The following is a 16,597-nucleotide window of genomic DNA, read 5'->3' on the forward strand; positions in this document are numbered from 1 at the left end:
CCGGCTTTCCATAAAATATACTTTTCAACTAAATAAGCCTTAAAACTACACACAACATACTTTATTCTATGTATAATAAATGTGCTATTGTATTATAATGAAAGAAATACACTGCATTGTATCATAAAGTCACTTTATTTACATTTGTGATGGTCATTTATGGCTTGATGGAATGGCGTTGGAGGACGAAGGTCAAAGGGCATTGCTTTTTGGAAAGAGAGGCGCATTACATGAGGACTGTAATTAAAGAAATGAACTGTGCTGTAAAATAAAGTTTTATTTACCTTTTTGATGGTCGTTGATGGCTTATGGAAGGAGAGTCACCTTCCATAAGGACTGTTGGTAAGTTAACCTCTGGTGCTGTTCGGTCGTGTGCTTCCGCCGGAGATCACTCCCGCAGCCGTGGTCGGTGTGTATTATGAAAATAGTGCTTATTATAAGGCTTAATTTTCATAAATTTGACGTTTGTAAGACGAAAAGTTTGTAAGTTAAGGTGTTTGTAAATTGAGGTCTCACTGTATTTGATTTAAGGTCGGCAATTAAAAATAAACATGGAAATCCATTGTGCTGCCTAACTATCCGACGAGTTTAACTCATTCACTGCCATTCAAAAATTTATTCGGGAATTGAAAATATGACATAGAGCGCCATTCCCGAATTTTTTATTTTTTTTTAATGCTTAGGCGCCGATAAAGCACTGACCATAACCTCTGGCAATGTTTTTTACCTTCCACAAGGAGGCAGTATTTCCCCTTTTTCCATGTTAGCGCATTCACCATTTTTTTCCAGTTGTAACGAGGGACAAAGGCATGTGCACAGCTTCCTTAGGGACAGTAAATTCCAGTTGTTCTGTGGTGTTAACTCATTCACTGCCATTCAGGAATTTATTCGGAAATTGAAAATATGACGTATATTCCTGTATTTGTTCGAGTTTTGGTTTTTACTTGCGGGGGTGGCGATAAAGTGCTGGTTAGACCTCCGGCCATGTTTTTTTTTCACTTCCACGAGGGGGTGGCATTTGTCTTTTGTCCATGTTAGCGCTTTGTTACAGTTTCATTTAAGCGCTATATCAACCAATACGTATGTACAGTATTGTATTTTGTACAGCTGCCCCCATTTCAAGTTCAGATAACTCCAGACCCATATAACATCGGAATTAATTCCTTTTTTTCTGATTAAACAAGAGAGTCTAAGGCACAGGTGTCAAAGTCAAGGCTCGGGGGCCAAATCCGGCCCACCACATCATTTTTTTTAGCCCGCAAAAGCAAATCAAACTAAACTCCTCGTTGAAATTTCATATTTTTGGATGTAAACCACAATAACAGTCATTATTCTTGACTTCAGAGTTGAAAACTAGGTATTCATTAATTTGCTGTGCGCTTCTATATGTAATATGCGGAGGGGATTAAACATTCTAATGGCTTCCCCAAATTCAAAACGGCCCTCGAGAAGAAACCATAACTACAATGTGGCCCGCGGCAAAAAAATGACTTTGACACCCCTAAGGTTTCAAACGCAGTATTCAATGTTTATATAGTCCTAAAATTCAATATTCTATGGGTCCTGGAATTTAAGTGATGATGACAAAAACCCTGGCAATGGAGTGGACACATTTTTGCACATCATCTGGCAGTGAATGTGTTAAGCATATCTTTTTCTTTTTGGGTTTATACAAAATATGATAATAATCCATTGTGGATTTAATCATGCTGGTCACTAATCTCAAATATTGTGACATGTTGCCCAAAATCAAACACAGCCCCAATACAAGGTCCAACTTTTGACACATTTTTTTGTCAAGGATTTGAAGCTTTTCATTCTTAGGATTTTGTGGCATTGCATCAAAACTTTTAAAACACTCGAATCCAGTTTATCGATTGTACGTTTGGAGAAAGACAAGTGGGCCATAAACTGGGCTAAAGTCAAATGAGGCCAGCAAGTGTTCCGTCCCCAAATTGGCCAACATCAACCCCATTTAAATTGGATCACGACAAGGATGACTTTCTCTGATGTTGATAATGAGCAGCCTTGGGCGTGTCAAAGAAAAGCACACAAGATTAATTCAGTAGCGAGAAAAGTATTGATTTATTCCATTCTGTCATGTTTCAACATCTCTGCGTGGAACCCGAACACACATTTCCAACCCTGTCATTGTTTGGTGATACAGTCGGGCCTTACGAAATATTCGGTTAAATTTATACAAATTAAACCTTGGATTAAGCACTACTTTATGGATACACACGGAGCGCCACCCCACCACGGCTGGCGGAGTAATCTTCGGCGGAAGAACAGCGAAGCACACGACCGAACAGCGCCCCAGCCGGCCTACCTTTCCACACCGCCTTTCTATGAGTGCACACGTCGATCGTCTTCAACGATACTTTTGCTGTTATGGGACCAAAAAAGACCCCACCGCAGGCTCGTGTTCAGCCGAAGAAGACACAAAACTAAATTACAGTCGAGGAGAAAAAGGAGATCATTCAGAAACACGAAGGAGGTGTGCATTTGTCTGATTTAGCGGTCCGGTACCGATATGCTAAATCCACCATTGCTACCATCCTTCGCAACAAAGCTTTACACAAAGGCTTTATTTACTCAATGCTTTCACGTGACTAATGACGCCAAACTTGTCACGTGCGAGTTGACAGCTGGGGCGGGGCCGCCGCTCCCGACCTCCGCCAGCTGCTGTCAATCCCCTAATGACGTCGAGTACAGTACGTACTATTTTGACGATTTTGAGATTGTTTTAATTGGAAACCGTAATTTTCATTAGTAACCCGGAATGGGATAATGAAAAACCGTAGTTTTTACGGCAAAACAGGAGTAGTTGAAAGGTATGATATTGCATGTGTTCACAACTAACAACCAAAATGGCAGGTGTGGATGGACCGCAAATACTTTTTCAGGCAGAAGCTCAACCAAAATGCCACTCCACACATTGTCAAATGTTTTGGAAATTATTCAGAATGGACTTTTTAATCACACGTGTCAGGAATTGCATGCAGCTTCAAACATTGCCAAACAATTGTGAACATTTATCTGAAGAATTCCATTTCAGATCAGTCACGGCCTATTTTAACAACTGCCATTAACTTTCAGGGTGCTTCAGCTGTTGTTAAAGCATGATATAAACCAATATGTATGTATTGCATTGTAATTTAGACAGCAGCCCTCATTTCAAATTCATATACAGTAAAGTCTCGTTATATCGATATTCAAGGGAGTCCGAAAAAATATCGATATAACCGGGACTATCGATATATCCGACCCAGTTTGCATGTAATTTTCTCCGTGCGTGCATAGAAATAGTATCGATATAACCGGGACTATCCATATATCCGATATCGATATAACGAGACTTTACTGTAACTCCAGAACCATAGAATTTAGGAATTAATTCTTTTTTTTTCTGATGAAAGAAGAGAAACTCAGTTCTCTTACGCTGCGTTGAATATTTATGTTGTCCTAAAACCCAATATTCTTGGATACCAATCACAATTTGAGTGACAATGACAAAAACCCTGGCACTGGAGTGGACACATTTCTGCACGTCTGCCAGTGAATGAGTTAAAAAGGTTATGTAAATGCACAGCGTCTGAATGAAGCATGAACAATTGATTCCTGCCATGTTTGCAGTGGCTAACAGTGTGCGCATATAAGTCTCATAGAAAAAAATAGATGTGCATGTCCAAAGTCCAAAAGCTTGAGTTGAATCCCAAATCCCTGACCAAAACAAGGTGGGTAAAAATAGGAGAGATCAAGAAGTGGATCCACTCACACCCACCTCTCCTGGAGTCAGTAAGTAAGGAGGTCACCGCGAAGGCAATATACAGTCAATAGCGGGGGCGCTTGCTATTGGGCCCTTCAAACACTCCATCTCCAGGACTTCCGCTTCCATACATGGTGGACGGACCACCAGGAGGGCCCTGTGTTGGCGGCTGCTGTGGTTGCTGCTGCGGTGGCTGCTGCTTCGGTGATTCCACCTCCGCTCGTCCTGCCAGCAAGCTACTCAGAGGATATCTATCGCCTCGCTATGGGATCAGAGTGATTGGATATGTTAGTATGGCATTGTGTGTGTTTGTAAGAAATAATGCAGTATCCACAAAAGGCCAACCCTGTATTGTTGGTACAATTTGACAGCAGTGGCAGACCGTCTAGGCCTGCAAAGCCTTCTCTGCTGGCCTCAAAATATCTGAATCACGGACTGATGTTAACTATATTTTGTCCATGAATTCTTATGAAATAATTCCAAATTGTCTTTTTTTTTCCCCGTTGTGCTGCTTCCAGATGTGTATTTCGTATTTACGCATTTAACCAATCACATTTCAGCCATCATTTGTTACCACGGTCAGAAAAGCCACCTGGACGTCTTCACAATCAGTTCTGCAGGCCCTGGAGCATCAAATGTGTCAATCAAACAGTTGCTCTAACCAATCAGATTTCGAGTTGGCAACCCAAAATAGGAACCAATGCCTTCTTGAAGGCGCTGGCCAACATCAGAATTTCGCAAACTATGATTGGCTAGTCACTACGCAATCATAGTTTGAGAAAACTGCTATGATCACAAGCCACTAGTGACAATAGCATACTGGCCTGAGCTAGCGCTCTCTATCAGTAGCGAGCTGCATAAGGAGATATATTGTGTTGATTTAATAGCAGTTTTGTCAACCCGCAATGGCTGAAGGAGAAGAAATTGATTTGGTTGTAGATTTACTGTTAAAGCCATTTTCAAGACGGACTAATGGTACCCGCTAGTGGACATAGCACTACTGAAGGCCTAGCGACAAAATCCACGGCCCGCCACTGCGTGTCAGGAGTCATTTTGATCCAAGTTGTCAACCAAAATAACAGTTTGTGTTTGCATTGTGCGCCCCCCCCCCCATGCTGATTGAAGCACGGGTGGAAAAATACGTTACCATGTTGCCCTTTTCAGCCATCTGCAGTGGGTTCATGTTTGCAGTTCCCTCTGGGATGATGGCATTGCCCCTTCCACCCATGCTCATCACTTGACCCTGAGTAGCGCTGGATCCAGCAGAAGTGTGGTTTAAGCCATCTACGCACAAAACAAAGCGGCATGCGTTGGTCGTCAGCTGCCAAGTCATGTTTCATGCTGCTTGTCACAATGTCGTTCTGACCGGCTACAATTAACGGTCACTGAAAGACACTGAATTCAGTACTAGTTGTATTAAGTTCATCCTGTCTACTTGATATCTAATTTAAAACAGATGCTTATCTTACAGACAGTGTATTGTCGGTGTTCAAATACCTGACATGTTTCGGCGTCTACGGAAGTAGTGATATTGCAACAACAGATGCAAGGAGACACACTACAATCATCATTAATAGCTGGTTCCCTTGCTTGTCTTTTCATTTCAAATTGAACTGATGGCTAGTGCGGGTTATTTGTGGAGCTTGATTGATGGGTATTTTAACCTTGCAGTCTACATTCTGCCTTTGAACTATCAAAGTTGAAACTGTCACTGTTTTCTATCCATTTTGTCACTCTCTCTCTCTGTCGTCTACCTGTCTCTTTAATGTTTAAACCACCTCCCCTCACTACTGCGTTCTTGACCAATCACGTGGCTTTAACCGAAGACTGGGGGCGGGGAATGGAAGACAAAAAAAAATATTTCGGCAGCCATTTTCTTTTTTGGAGAATGGCTTCACTCTCTCTCTGTCTGTAACCCCCCACACTCGCCCACTGATGCGTTCTTGACCAATCACGTGACTTTAACCGACAAATGGGGGCAGGGAATAGAGGCTCAAAACAAGCCGGCTGCCATTTTCTTTCAGGAGAACGGGCTTGTTTGCGAACGACACATCACTCATTGCGGCAGCTCCGTGTGTATCCCGAAAAATAGTTCGTATGCCAAGGTAAAATTTTAATACATTTAACGTTCGTAAACCCAAAAGTTCGTCCGCCAAGGGGTTCACAAACCGAGGTATCACTGTTTTTTTTGCCTTAGTCCAAATTTTAAAAATTACACCCTCAAATTCAAGAAAGAAAAAAAACATACATATATATCTGTATATATATCTATATATATATAGATATATATATATTTTTTGGGGGGTGGGGGGATAGAAAACAGAGAAGAAGTCATCTTCCATTTGTTCGTGTTCCACGCTGTTAACTCAATGACGTCCATACCTGCCATATTATTGGCTCCACGGGGGCCTAGATCAGCCACTCTCATTTCCTGTTCTCTCTGAAATAAAAAAAGATGATCTTTCATATCGGCATCGCTGCTTTGGTGGAAATTTGCACTCGATAGCCAATGACACAACAGAACATGAAAAAACATTACATGAATGACATTAGTAACTGACCACATTGAAACCTTTTTTCATTCTCTCATGAATTAGAGGTCATCATATGTGATATGGGAGGATTTAGTGTGAATACAGACAGGGAAAAACAAGCTTATCACTATATCTTGTACACACACAAGGTGTATTGCTTTCAGTGGTGGGCCGAGAAGGCCTGTAAGGCCTTCTCTGCTGGCCTAAAAATATCAGAATCACAGACTAATTATATACATTTTTATTAAATAATTCCAAATTTTCATTCAGCTTCCTTTAATTGCTTTTCAGGGTCAGAAATCTACCTGAATGCCTTCACAATCAGTTCTGCGGGCCCTGGAGTGTAAAAATAAATGTCGATGAAAGTCTTGCTTTAACAAATAAGAGTTCGAGTTGGCAACTCGCGTCCTGCTGGAAGGCGCCGGAAACGTCAAAGTTATCGCAAACTATGATAGGCTAGTCACATCATTGGCAAGTTGCTAGCCAATCATAGTATCACTAGCCGCTAGTGATAATAGCATACTGGCCAGAGCTAGCTCACCGTATCTGTAGCGAGCTCCATAAGCAAATATATTGTTGTGTTGATTTAATCGTGGTTTTGTCAACCCACAATGGCTGAAGGAGGAGAATAAATTAATTGTGTTACATATACACTGTTTAAGCCATTTTCAAGGACTTTTCAAGAATAAATGGACATCATTAAGAAAGGTTGGACAGCTCAGAAGCTAGCAAAAATAGCTAATAATATTGCAATTTGGATTGGATGGGATTTGCCTTTATTAGTCTCGCAGTAGAGAAATTTACATTTCACAGCAGCAAAGTGATGAAAGGAATTTTATGAGGTTATCATGAATCCGCACGTTCATAGTAAACATTCGAACAGTTTAATAACAGTATTTCTTAAGTTTCTTCAAGTCCAAACTTATTTCATTGCTTTCGGCACCCTTTAGTGGACGTGTAGTAAATCACACCACACTCGCAGCTGTGGAGTGATTCAGACGTAGCACTACTGAAGGCCTCGCGATAAAATCCACGGTCCGCCACTGATTGTATTGTATTCTATACGTCTTCAATACAAACAAACATCAATGTACTTAAAATAGAGATAATATTACGTTGTTATATGGAGTAAAAATGTAACCAGTTTTGGATTTTGACTAAATATTGGGATTTTTTTTGTTCAGTTTTGTGCCATATTATTGAATTGATGGTTTCTGTGTGTTTGATAGCATAACTGTGTGCACTTACATTGTCCTGGAAGGCAGGTTTAAAGGTATCTGCTTGACGCCTCAGCTCTTCCTGCTCTCGTTGTGTTCTCATCATTTCTTCTTCTCGTCGCCGTCTCTCCTCCTCGTGCCTGCAGAGACGCACATGTAAGGGAAAGTACGTCCTGAGTGCTGAGATGAATTATCGGCCAGGTTTTTGACTTGCTTCTAATTTCAAAAGGCACTAACCATCATTTGTTGTGTTTATATGACAATGAGGTGATCACATATTTGCTGCTTGTAGTTGTACAGCACAGGTGTCAAAGTCAAGGCCCGCGGGCCAAATCCGGCCCGCCACATCAATTTTTTCGGCCCGCGAAAGCAAATCAAATGTATGAAATTCCATGATGCTTGCTAAATTCTTAACCAAAATTTCATATTTTTGGATATACACCACAATAACAGTCATTATTCTTGACTTCAGATTTGATAACTAGTTATTCATTCATTTGTTGTGTGCTCTATATGTAATATGTGGATCGGATTAAACATTCTAATGGCTTCCCCAAATTCATAACGGCCCTGGGGAGGAAACCATACCTACAATGTGGCCCGCGGCAAAAAATGACTTTGACACCCCTGTTGTACAGTCATAATATCAGGGGGAAAATATACCTCAACTCTATCTGTTTTCGTCTGTGAAGCTCCTGGTTGCGAAGCTCTTCCAGTCGCCTTAGCTCCTCTTGGCGTCTCATTAGATCTGTAAAGTATGGTAATGTATCATCAAAAGTCCGGAAAATATTGAAGCAACAAAAAAATAGATCCTACCATGCCTCATCAACATGAGCTGATGTTCATGTTTCGCCGACTCCAATTCAGCCTCCAGCTTCTCTTTGGCCTCTTTAATACTCTTGTTCACCTGCTCTCGTTGCTGTTTCACCAATTCATCGAGAGCTTTCCAGCGAGATGAGTATTCAAACTCAAATGTCCCCGGTTGAGCAAAATGCGGTGTTTGCGCTCGTTCCCTGATGAATGACCACAAAATACTTCAGTGTTTGGAGTCAGTAAAAACTCATGTCAATAATCGTCATTTCACTTACTTGAGGTACTTTGGAGTTATCGAGAACATTTTTTCAGGCAATCCTTCCTCTTCATCAAAATGCTCTGTGGGCTCCACGATGGCTGGGCAAGGTGTGCTAGATTAGATTAGATTAGATTAGATTAGATGAGCGTCAAAACCCATCTGTTTAAAATTGCATTCATGGTCTACTTTCATTAGCTATTTTATTATTTAAATCCTGGTTTACCCATAATTTCCTCAAATTTAACAGCGAAAAAACTGAAATTCTCCTCGTTGGTACCAAATCCACCTTGAGCAAAACAACAGTTTCTCTCTCACTATTGACAATTCGACCGTTTCTCCCTCCCGTCAGGTGAAAAGTCTAAGTGTCATTGTTGACAGCACACTATCTTTCCACTCCCATATAAATAAATCTGCGTACTTACACCTACACAATATCAATCGTCTTTGCCCGTCTCTCACACCTCACACCACTATCCTCGTTCATAGTCTTGTCACCTCCCGGATTGACTATTGCAATTCACTTCTCTTTGGTGTACCTCAGAAACTTCTCCACAAACTTCAACTCGTCCAGAATTCTTCAGCCCGGATCATCACCAGAACTTCCTACCAACATTCGTAACATCGATTCTCTTCCCACCTTCAAGTCCCATCTCAAAACCCACCTATTTAAAATTGCATTTTCTGTGTAGCTCTCTCTCTTGTTTTGACTTATAATTGTATTTTATATATTGCATTCTATTTGTGATTGTATTTTATTTATTATAGTACCTATACTTGTCTGTGACTGTAAAGTGTCCTTGAGAGCTTAGAAAGGCGCTTAAAATGTAATGTATTATTATTATTTATCATTTTATTTATGGCTTTATTGTTATGTGTGTTCTTTTAATTGTAAAGTGTCCTTGGGTGTTCAGAAAGGCGTTTGTAAATTAAATATATTATTATTATTTGTCTCACAGTGGAGAAATTTACATTCCACAGCAGCAAAAACAAAATACAGGAGCTGCTGTAAAAGCAGCCACTTTCGCAGAGCCATCTTGAAGTCATTTTTTTTTTAAAGGGATAAAAGGCATAAGCATGTTCAATCGTCTGTCCCACATCGTACAATGTAAACAAAGATTCTAATAACGTGTGTATTGCAAGCACCCGAACACAAATGGTCTGTTTCGTTTTGGCAACTTTGAATAGCTTGTCATGCAGCGTCAGAATAATCACTCTAGAAAAAAAACAACATACGCCGTTAGCAGTAACGCGCCCTCCGTGCAGCTTTCCAGGGCTTTACGTGCAGCCGCTTTGCTGGCAAACTCTACAACGCCTTTGCCAGTGGGCCGCCCATGGTCATCTGTCACAACGATACACCGTTCCACCGGGCCAAACTGTGAAAACGCCTGGAAAGATAAGGTGAGTCGCACATTTTCATCACTACTGCACCAAAAGAGAAAAAAATAGGAATACTAACTCTTGTCTGCGTTACCTGTTCCAAAAGCTCATTCGTGACAACAGGCAAAAGGTTGCGCACAGTGAGTGCGGCGCCATGAGCTGCAAAGCGGATCCTGATTTGTCGATTATTCAAGACTGTCCCATCTAGCTCAGCTTTTGCGATCTCCGCTAGTGTACGGCTCTCCTGGAAGACAGAAACGAAAAGGTGAACAGATTCCTTACAACTCTGGAAATGTATTGATTGCCGGTCTGAAATTAAACTCAGGTATCTATTATGTTGATCTTCAATTTCAAATCCAAACTGAATCTCCATTCATGATTTACACCAAAACAAGGGACTCTGACCACACATACAGCCTTGCATGGACAACAGGGCTGTATGAAATTCAAAATTGAATTGCGAATAACCCCTGAATTCTAATTCAGTTCTTGGATTTTAATTGGGATGGTACACAGGAATCAGAATGAGCCACAATGTCGGTACTGTGTGTGGTTTTCGTTCCAATTGGTATAACCCCATAAAAATGACTCATTTCTATGAACACATACCTCATATTATCACATATAAACAACAAATTTATGAATATTTAATAGCAAGTTATGAAAAATGTTTAAGTAAGTTTAAATTGTTTTAAAAGGACAACTAACACAAATGCTTGCAATATGTCAATGTTATCCTGATTAAAGATACTTTGCAATTTTGGTATATTAGCAAGAAGAAACCTAAGATTTGCCTTGATAAGGTGGAGGGCTGACTCTGACGTCCGGGCTTTGAATTAGACATGTGTGCCATGAGTAATTCATTCATTCATTCATTCATTCATTCATTTTTCGTTTCAGCTTAATCCTCACTAGGGCGTGGGGATACTGAAGCCTATCCCAGGCGTCATTGGGTAGTCGGCAGGGGACACCCTGAACTGGTTGTCAGCCAATCGCAGGGCACACAGGGACAAACAACCACTCACACTCGGACCCAGGGACAATTTGGAGTCTCCAATCATGCATGTTTTTTGAATGTGTAACCCGGAGGTGCCTGAGAAACCCCACGCAGGCGGTGAACATGCAAACTCCACACCGGGATGCCGAAGTGAGGATTGAACCTACAACCTCTGCACTGTGAAGTGGACGCCCACCGTGCCGCCCAGTACTGGGTCATTTAATCAAAACAAACTGGTGCTGCAACTATTAGATGAGCTGACCTTAAATGTGGATTTATTCATGAACGTCATACATACCAAACGAATAAATCCAAATCCTCGCTCTCTATTTATAAACACTTCGGCTGTATTTCCATATTTAGCGAACAAATTGATGAATTCCTCCTCGGGTATATCCAACGGCAAATTCGCAACAAAAAGACGCGAACGTTGCGTAAATGTTTTCTCGCCTGGTTTACGAAAATTTGAAAGGTTAAGCGTCATGTGTACAGGGGCCTGACCGCTTTCCAACGCGGCACCTTCGGCAGCAGATAACTGCTCAGTCGGCGCCGCTGGACAGTCTTTGTTGGCCAGCGTTGGTTCATCGGCGGCGTCAGGGGAGTTTGCGCCGCTATTGGATGGTGGCGGTGAACTGCCACTTTGCGGGTTTGGTAACTGTACATCTTGGTCAGTCATTGTTTAAAAAAACGATATCCTTAATCTAGCCGAAATATAAATCGTATGAGGTGAACAAAATAAGCTTAAATGGAGAAGGGGGGCTTGGTTTCAATATGGCGGCAGATGCGCGCGCGGTTTGATGCCGGAAGTAAACACTCATGCTGCATTTGGCAAAATGGGAAAATCGTATACATTCTACTCGGATGGTCCTCATTCTGACCTCAAACTGTCCGAGCCAAAAATGTGTAAGAAAGAATGCTGATTCCGATCAATTGTTTGCTGTTCTCGTTCTTCACAATATATTTTCACCTCTAGCAAATCTTGTAAATGTATGCAGATTACATCCATCCATTGTCTGAACCGCTTGTCTTCATAGGGTTTGTGTCATGATCTGGTTGGCGACCAACGGGTGGCGCTGTCGGCCCCGCCCGCCTGCACAAGTGCTGGTCGTTCCGATCAGTGGCGGACTGCCACGTTCGGATTGGCGACCAACGGGTAGTGCTGTCAGCCCTTTCTGCTGCCTCGCAGGTCCTGGTCGTTCTCAATCAGTGACACTCAAAAGGACTCCCGGCACGACCATTCGCTGTCGGGTCATTGTTGTATGCTTTGTATGCATTGTGTATGCATTGTATGCTGTGCATGCATTGTATGCTGTGCAGGCGGACTTTTAATCTTGGTTTTCTTTTGATCATTTGTATTTTTTCTGTTCAAATGATTTTAACGTTTTACATTTTGTTCCTGTTGACTTTATTTTAATACAATTTCTCAAATACAACCTGCTGCTCTCTCCTGTGTCCTGTTCTCGGCGGAATATCGAGTCTGGCCAGTTCCAGGTGGAAACAAGACCGTAGTTACGACACCGGTCTGGGGAGTTATAACCCTTTTATCACAATAAATGCCTGAACAACATCTATTTGACAATGATGGTCTCGTAAAATATAAACGCACAAGAAATTCCTCCAGAAGACACGCTTGTGAGTTAGTTTTGACATTGGCTAGTTAGCAAAAAGGAAGAGAGCCTCGTTCTGTGCTTTTAAAGCATCTTGAGCGGAGATGCTCAGCGAGGACGTCCCACGAAACTTCCGGCTGGGACTTTCGGGGAGCGTTTGGAGACATAGCCACCTTTAACTCGGAGGAAAAGGACTAAGGCAACGGTAAGTCTCGCACTGTTATTTCAATCATGCAATCATTAATGGTGCATCGCTTCAATTGTCCTGTTTTTTTTAATTCCACGTGAAAGGCAGCGAAATGATCGCCTCCATAACAAAGGGCGACCAGCGGCGCATGCAAAAACACAAGAAGACTTTTGCATTTCGACACGAATTTGCAGAGAACCTAAGTTTGAATCGCACAAATGAAATTGAAATGTGCACTGTTCTTTTCATTGTGTTTCGTTTCTGTGGTTTGCGTAATAACGCGTGCATGCACGTGAAGGGTGGCCAGTGGTCTTGCAGACTTCGTTTGGCGACTAGTTATTTTATCACTCAACTTCAAGCAAGTACTACAAATAAAATCAATGCACTTTTAGCTTTTGCAGCTTTTTACAAGGTGCTGCAAGCTTTGACTGAAGTTAGTCTGTAATATTCTCCCGATTTTTGGATGGGTTCGCCGGCGTATTTACGAATCCCACTGGGTTTGTAGGCTGGGTGGCGCGAGATGCACGTTCCAAGCGGGGGGGGGGGTGTTTGTACAGAATCAAAATAATCACGCTGGTTTTTGTGACCGCGAGGCTTACGGTTAGGGCAAGTGTGGTTTCGATTGTATTCACAATAACGCTGCTAAGCTCAAATCGTATTTTTCTTCTCGTGCTTGGAAGCAATGCAAAATGTTTTGCTCGATGCAGCAGCCAATCATATTGCAGCGGCATGTGCCCTGCAGCCAATCGCCCACATGGGTCGCGTCATGCCTGGAACAGCAGTGGGATTCATAGTAACACCACTGATTCGCGGTAAAAGCGTATTCAACCTCGCGACACTTCAACTTCGCGTCTTGAATGGAATGGTACTGTAGTCGGCCGGCGCGTCCGCCATATTAGATGTGGCAGATTTGCTTCGTAAATTCACACAAGACTGAATTGCAAATTCCAACAGTGGAGTGAATCAAAGAATGAATAAAATACTATTTTAGTCATGGCAAAACACATATCTGCATGATAAATAAATGAAAGAAATAAGGTCACAAAATACAGGTATTATTTATTCAAGAGTTCAATGTAACGGTATGTAAAATTGCAAAATATAATAGGTGTGTATATATAGCATTATGAAAATGAGGGGATGGTGATGATAATTTAGAGAAGTTTTAGTTGTTGAATGCTAAACTTCGAAATCAATCAATCACCATTGTAATAATATTTTTTTTTTCCCTGCACAATCTTACAGCCCTACTCTCCGCATCACCCTTTTGAGGGTTTCCTATATTGTAAGTGAAAAGGTTGATGTTTTCATCTTGTGATTCGGCAGGAGGTGGCGGGTTTATGCTTCCCTGCTTGTAACATACCTGCTGCCAATCACCTCATTATTCACCGGCCATTTATTTCTCCTTGCTTTTTGTGCAAGCATTTTTTGTTAACTTGTAGTTCGTTTTTCCTAGTACTTATTTGACCAGTGCTTTGAGTTGGATTTTTTTTCAGTGCATATTTATGTTACAGGATTAACTTTTTGTACAGTACTCCTATCTCCGTCTGCTATTTCGGGATGCAGCAACTTATTTCGCACCAAAGCGATTCGTTTGGGACGTGACAGATGCAAGGATATCAGTTTTTTTCCTCTTTCTCTATTATTACCATACAGATAGCCTGACAGACAATAGAGGATTTGCAATTACAGTGAGACCTCAACTTACAAACACCTCATCTTACAAACTTTTCGTCTTACAAACGTCAAATTTATGAAAATTAAACCTTATAATAAGCACTGTTTTCATAATACACACCCACCACGGCTGGCAGAGTGATCTTCGGCGGAAGCACACGACCGAACAGCACCAGAGGTTAAGTTACCAACAGTCCATATGGAAGGTGACTCTCCTTCCATAAGCCATCAACGACCATCAAAAAGGTAAATAAAACTTTATTTTACAGCACAGTTTATTTCCTTAATTACAGTCCTCATGTAATGCGCCTCTCTTTCCAAACAGCAATTCCAATTGACCTTCGACCTCCAATGCCATTCCAGCAAGCCATCAATGACCATCACAAATGTAAATAAAGTGACTTTATGATACAATGCAGTGTATTCCCCAGTGCTTCTTCCCCCAAGCCATTAACTCTTTGAACTCTGAACTCTTTCAACAGTAGCCAAAATGGAACTGTATAGTGCCACTTAGCAGTTTTTTTGACGACGATACTCGTGCAGCGTGTTCTACCGGAAACAAATTCCTTGTGTGTTCTACATACTTGGCAATAAAGATGATTCTGATTCTGATTTCTTTCATTACAATACAATAGCATATTTATTATACATAGAATAAGGTATGTTGTGTGTAGTTTTTTAGGCTTATTTAGTTGAAAAGTATATTTTATGGAAACCCGGGAACGGATTATTCCCATTTTAATGGTTTCCTATGGGAATTTATTTTTTGAGATACACACTTTTCGTCTTACACACTCTGTCTGGGAACCAATTAAGTTCGTACGTTGAGGTCTCACTGTATAAGGCTACCAGTCGCATCCATCACACACGCCCGCATCTAAATGCAAGGTCAACTTCATGATGAGCACCGTATTTTGGGGACTACAAATCGCCTCGGTCGAAAACATGCATCATGAAGAAGAAAACATAGGTCTCGTTTTGGGGGGGAATTTCATTTCCAAAAACCGAGACCAAAAACAGCGGAGCAAGGATTCGTTTAATTCAACTTTTTTTTTTTTTAAGGTGGAATTCAAACGTGATTTTTTTTAATCACATAACAGTTCTTATCGTAATTCAAGTCAAATGCCAACCTGTGCACAACTCTAATTAAAATTTATCAGTTCACGTGTTCATAAATGTTACCTACAAGTGTCTGCTACTCCTGTAGCACAGAAAGTTAAGTCATAATTGGCGGAAAGACAATTGAGAAAGACACAAATGGGGAAATACCCTGCAGAATTGAAGCTGCAAACTGTGGAATATGCAGTCGAAAACAGCAATCGAGCAGCAGGAAGAAAGTTTGGAGTGAGTGAGTCTGTTATGAGGAAATGGCGAATTACTTTTCTTGCAATGAAGAAAACGCAGAAAGCTAAACATGGGCAACAAACAAGATGGCCACAGCTGGAGGAACGAGTTCATAGGTGGGCGCTTGAACTACATGCTCCTGGGCGAGGCTTGTCAACCACTAAGATACGTCTCCACGTGCTGGTAGTTGCCAAGGAGATGAATGTTAGTGACTTTGCGGGAAGACTTTCTTGGTGTTACCGCTTCATGAAACGCAACCACCTCTCTATCATAACACAGAGACCGGCGGGCCAAAAAAAAGCCAGCAGACTTCCAAGGCAAGGCCGGCAGTTTCCAGGAGAGTCACGCAGCCATGAAGAAGTAAGTAAATTGGATGAGTTCCTTCAAATCCCATCTTAAAACCCACCTATTTAAAATTGCATTATCTGTGTAGCTCTTTCTTTTGTTTCTATTTATAAGTGTATTTTATTTCTTGTGTTCTATTTGTGATTGTATTTTATTTATTATAATACCTATGCTTGTCTGTGACTGTAAAGTGTCCTTGAGAGCTTTGAAAGGCACTTAAAATGAAATTTATTATTATTATTAGCCCTCATATTACAGTAAAGTCTCGTTATATCGATATTCAAGGGAGTCCGAAAAAATATCGATATAACCGGGACTATCGATATATCCGACCCTGTTTGCATGTAATTTTCTCAAAACTACACAAAATATACCTTATTTTATGTAGAATAAATGTGCTATGGTACTATAATTACAAAAATAAACGGTACTATATAATAAAGTGGTTTTATTTACCGGTGTGATGGTCGT

General features: G+C 41.1%; 2 protein-coding genes across 10 annotated transcripts in view; one reads left to right on the forward strand and one right to left on the reverse strand.

Moving 5' to 3' along the window:
• Positions 1 to 146: 146 nt before the first annotated feature.
• On the reverse strand, positions 147 to 11,748 carry LOC148902829 (paraspeckle component 1-like). Its single transcript, XM_088991548.1, has 10 exons — positions 11,265 to 11,748; positions 10,064 to 10,213; positions 9,826 to 9,977; positions 8,609 to 8,704; positions 8,337 to 8,533; positions 8,184 to 8,268; positions 7,552 to 7,660; positions 6,152 to 6,209; positions 4,917 to 5,053; positions 147 to 4,031 (listed from the first exon to the last, which is right to left on the reverse strand). The coding sequence occupies exons 1-10, from the start codon at positions 11,640 to 11,642 to the stop codon at positions 3,834 to 3,836; spliced, it is 1,560 nt and encodes a 519-aa protein (XP_088847674.1). The 5' UTR covers positions 11,643 to 11,748; the 3' UTR covers positions 147 to 3,833.
• Positions 11,749 to 12,636: 888 nt separating this feature from the next.
• The window catches only part of LOC148902830 (DNA (cytosine-5)-methyltransferase 3C-like), a 32,751-nt gene continuing 28,790 nt past the window's right edge, over positions 12,637 to 16,597 (forward strand). For 2 of the 9 annotated variants that reach the window (XM_088991562.1, XM_088991613.1), the window contains exons 1-3: positions 12,706 to 12,778; positions 14,575 to 14,683; positions 14,763 to 16,141. In XM_088991562.1, the coding sequence (XP_088847688.1) occupies positions 16,134 to 16,141 (8 nt within the window). In that variant the 5' untranslated portion in view covers positions 12,706 to 12,778; positions 14,575 to 14,683; positions 14,763 to 16,133. Of the gene's footprint in view, positions 12,779 to 13,771; positions 16,142 to 16,597 lie in introns of those variants that run through there. The other 7 variants (XM_088991587.1, XM_088991605.1, XM_088991622.1 and 4 more) reach the window with 7 other exon arrangements.

This window comes from Hippocampus bargibanti, linkage group LG01 (genome assembly GCF_051943395.1).
Source record: "Hippocampus bargibanti isolate YZ-2025 linkage group LG01, ASM5194339v1, whole genome shotgun sequence".
NCBI lineage: Eukaryota > Metazoa > Chordata > Actinopteri > Syngnathiformes > Syngnathidae > Hippocampus > Hippocampus bargibanti.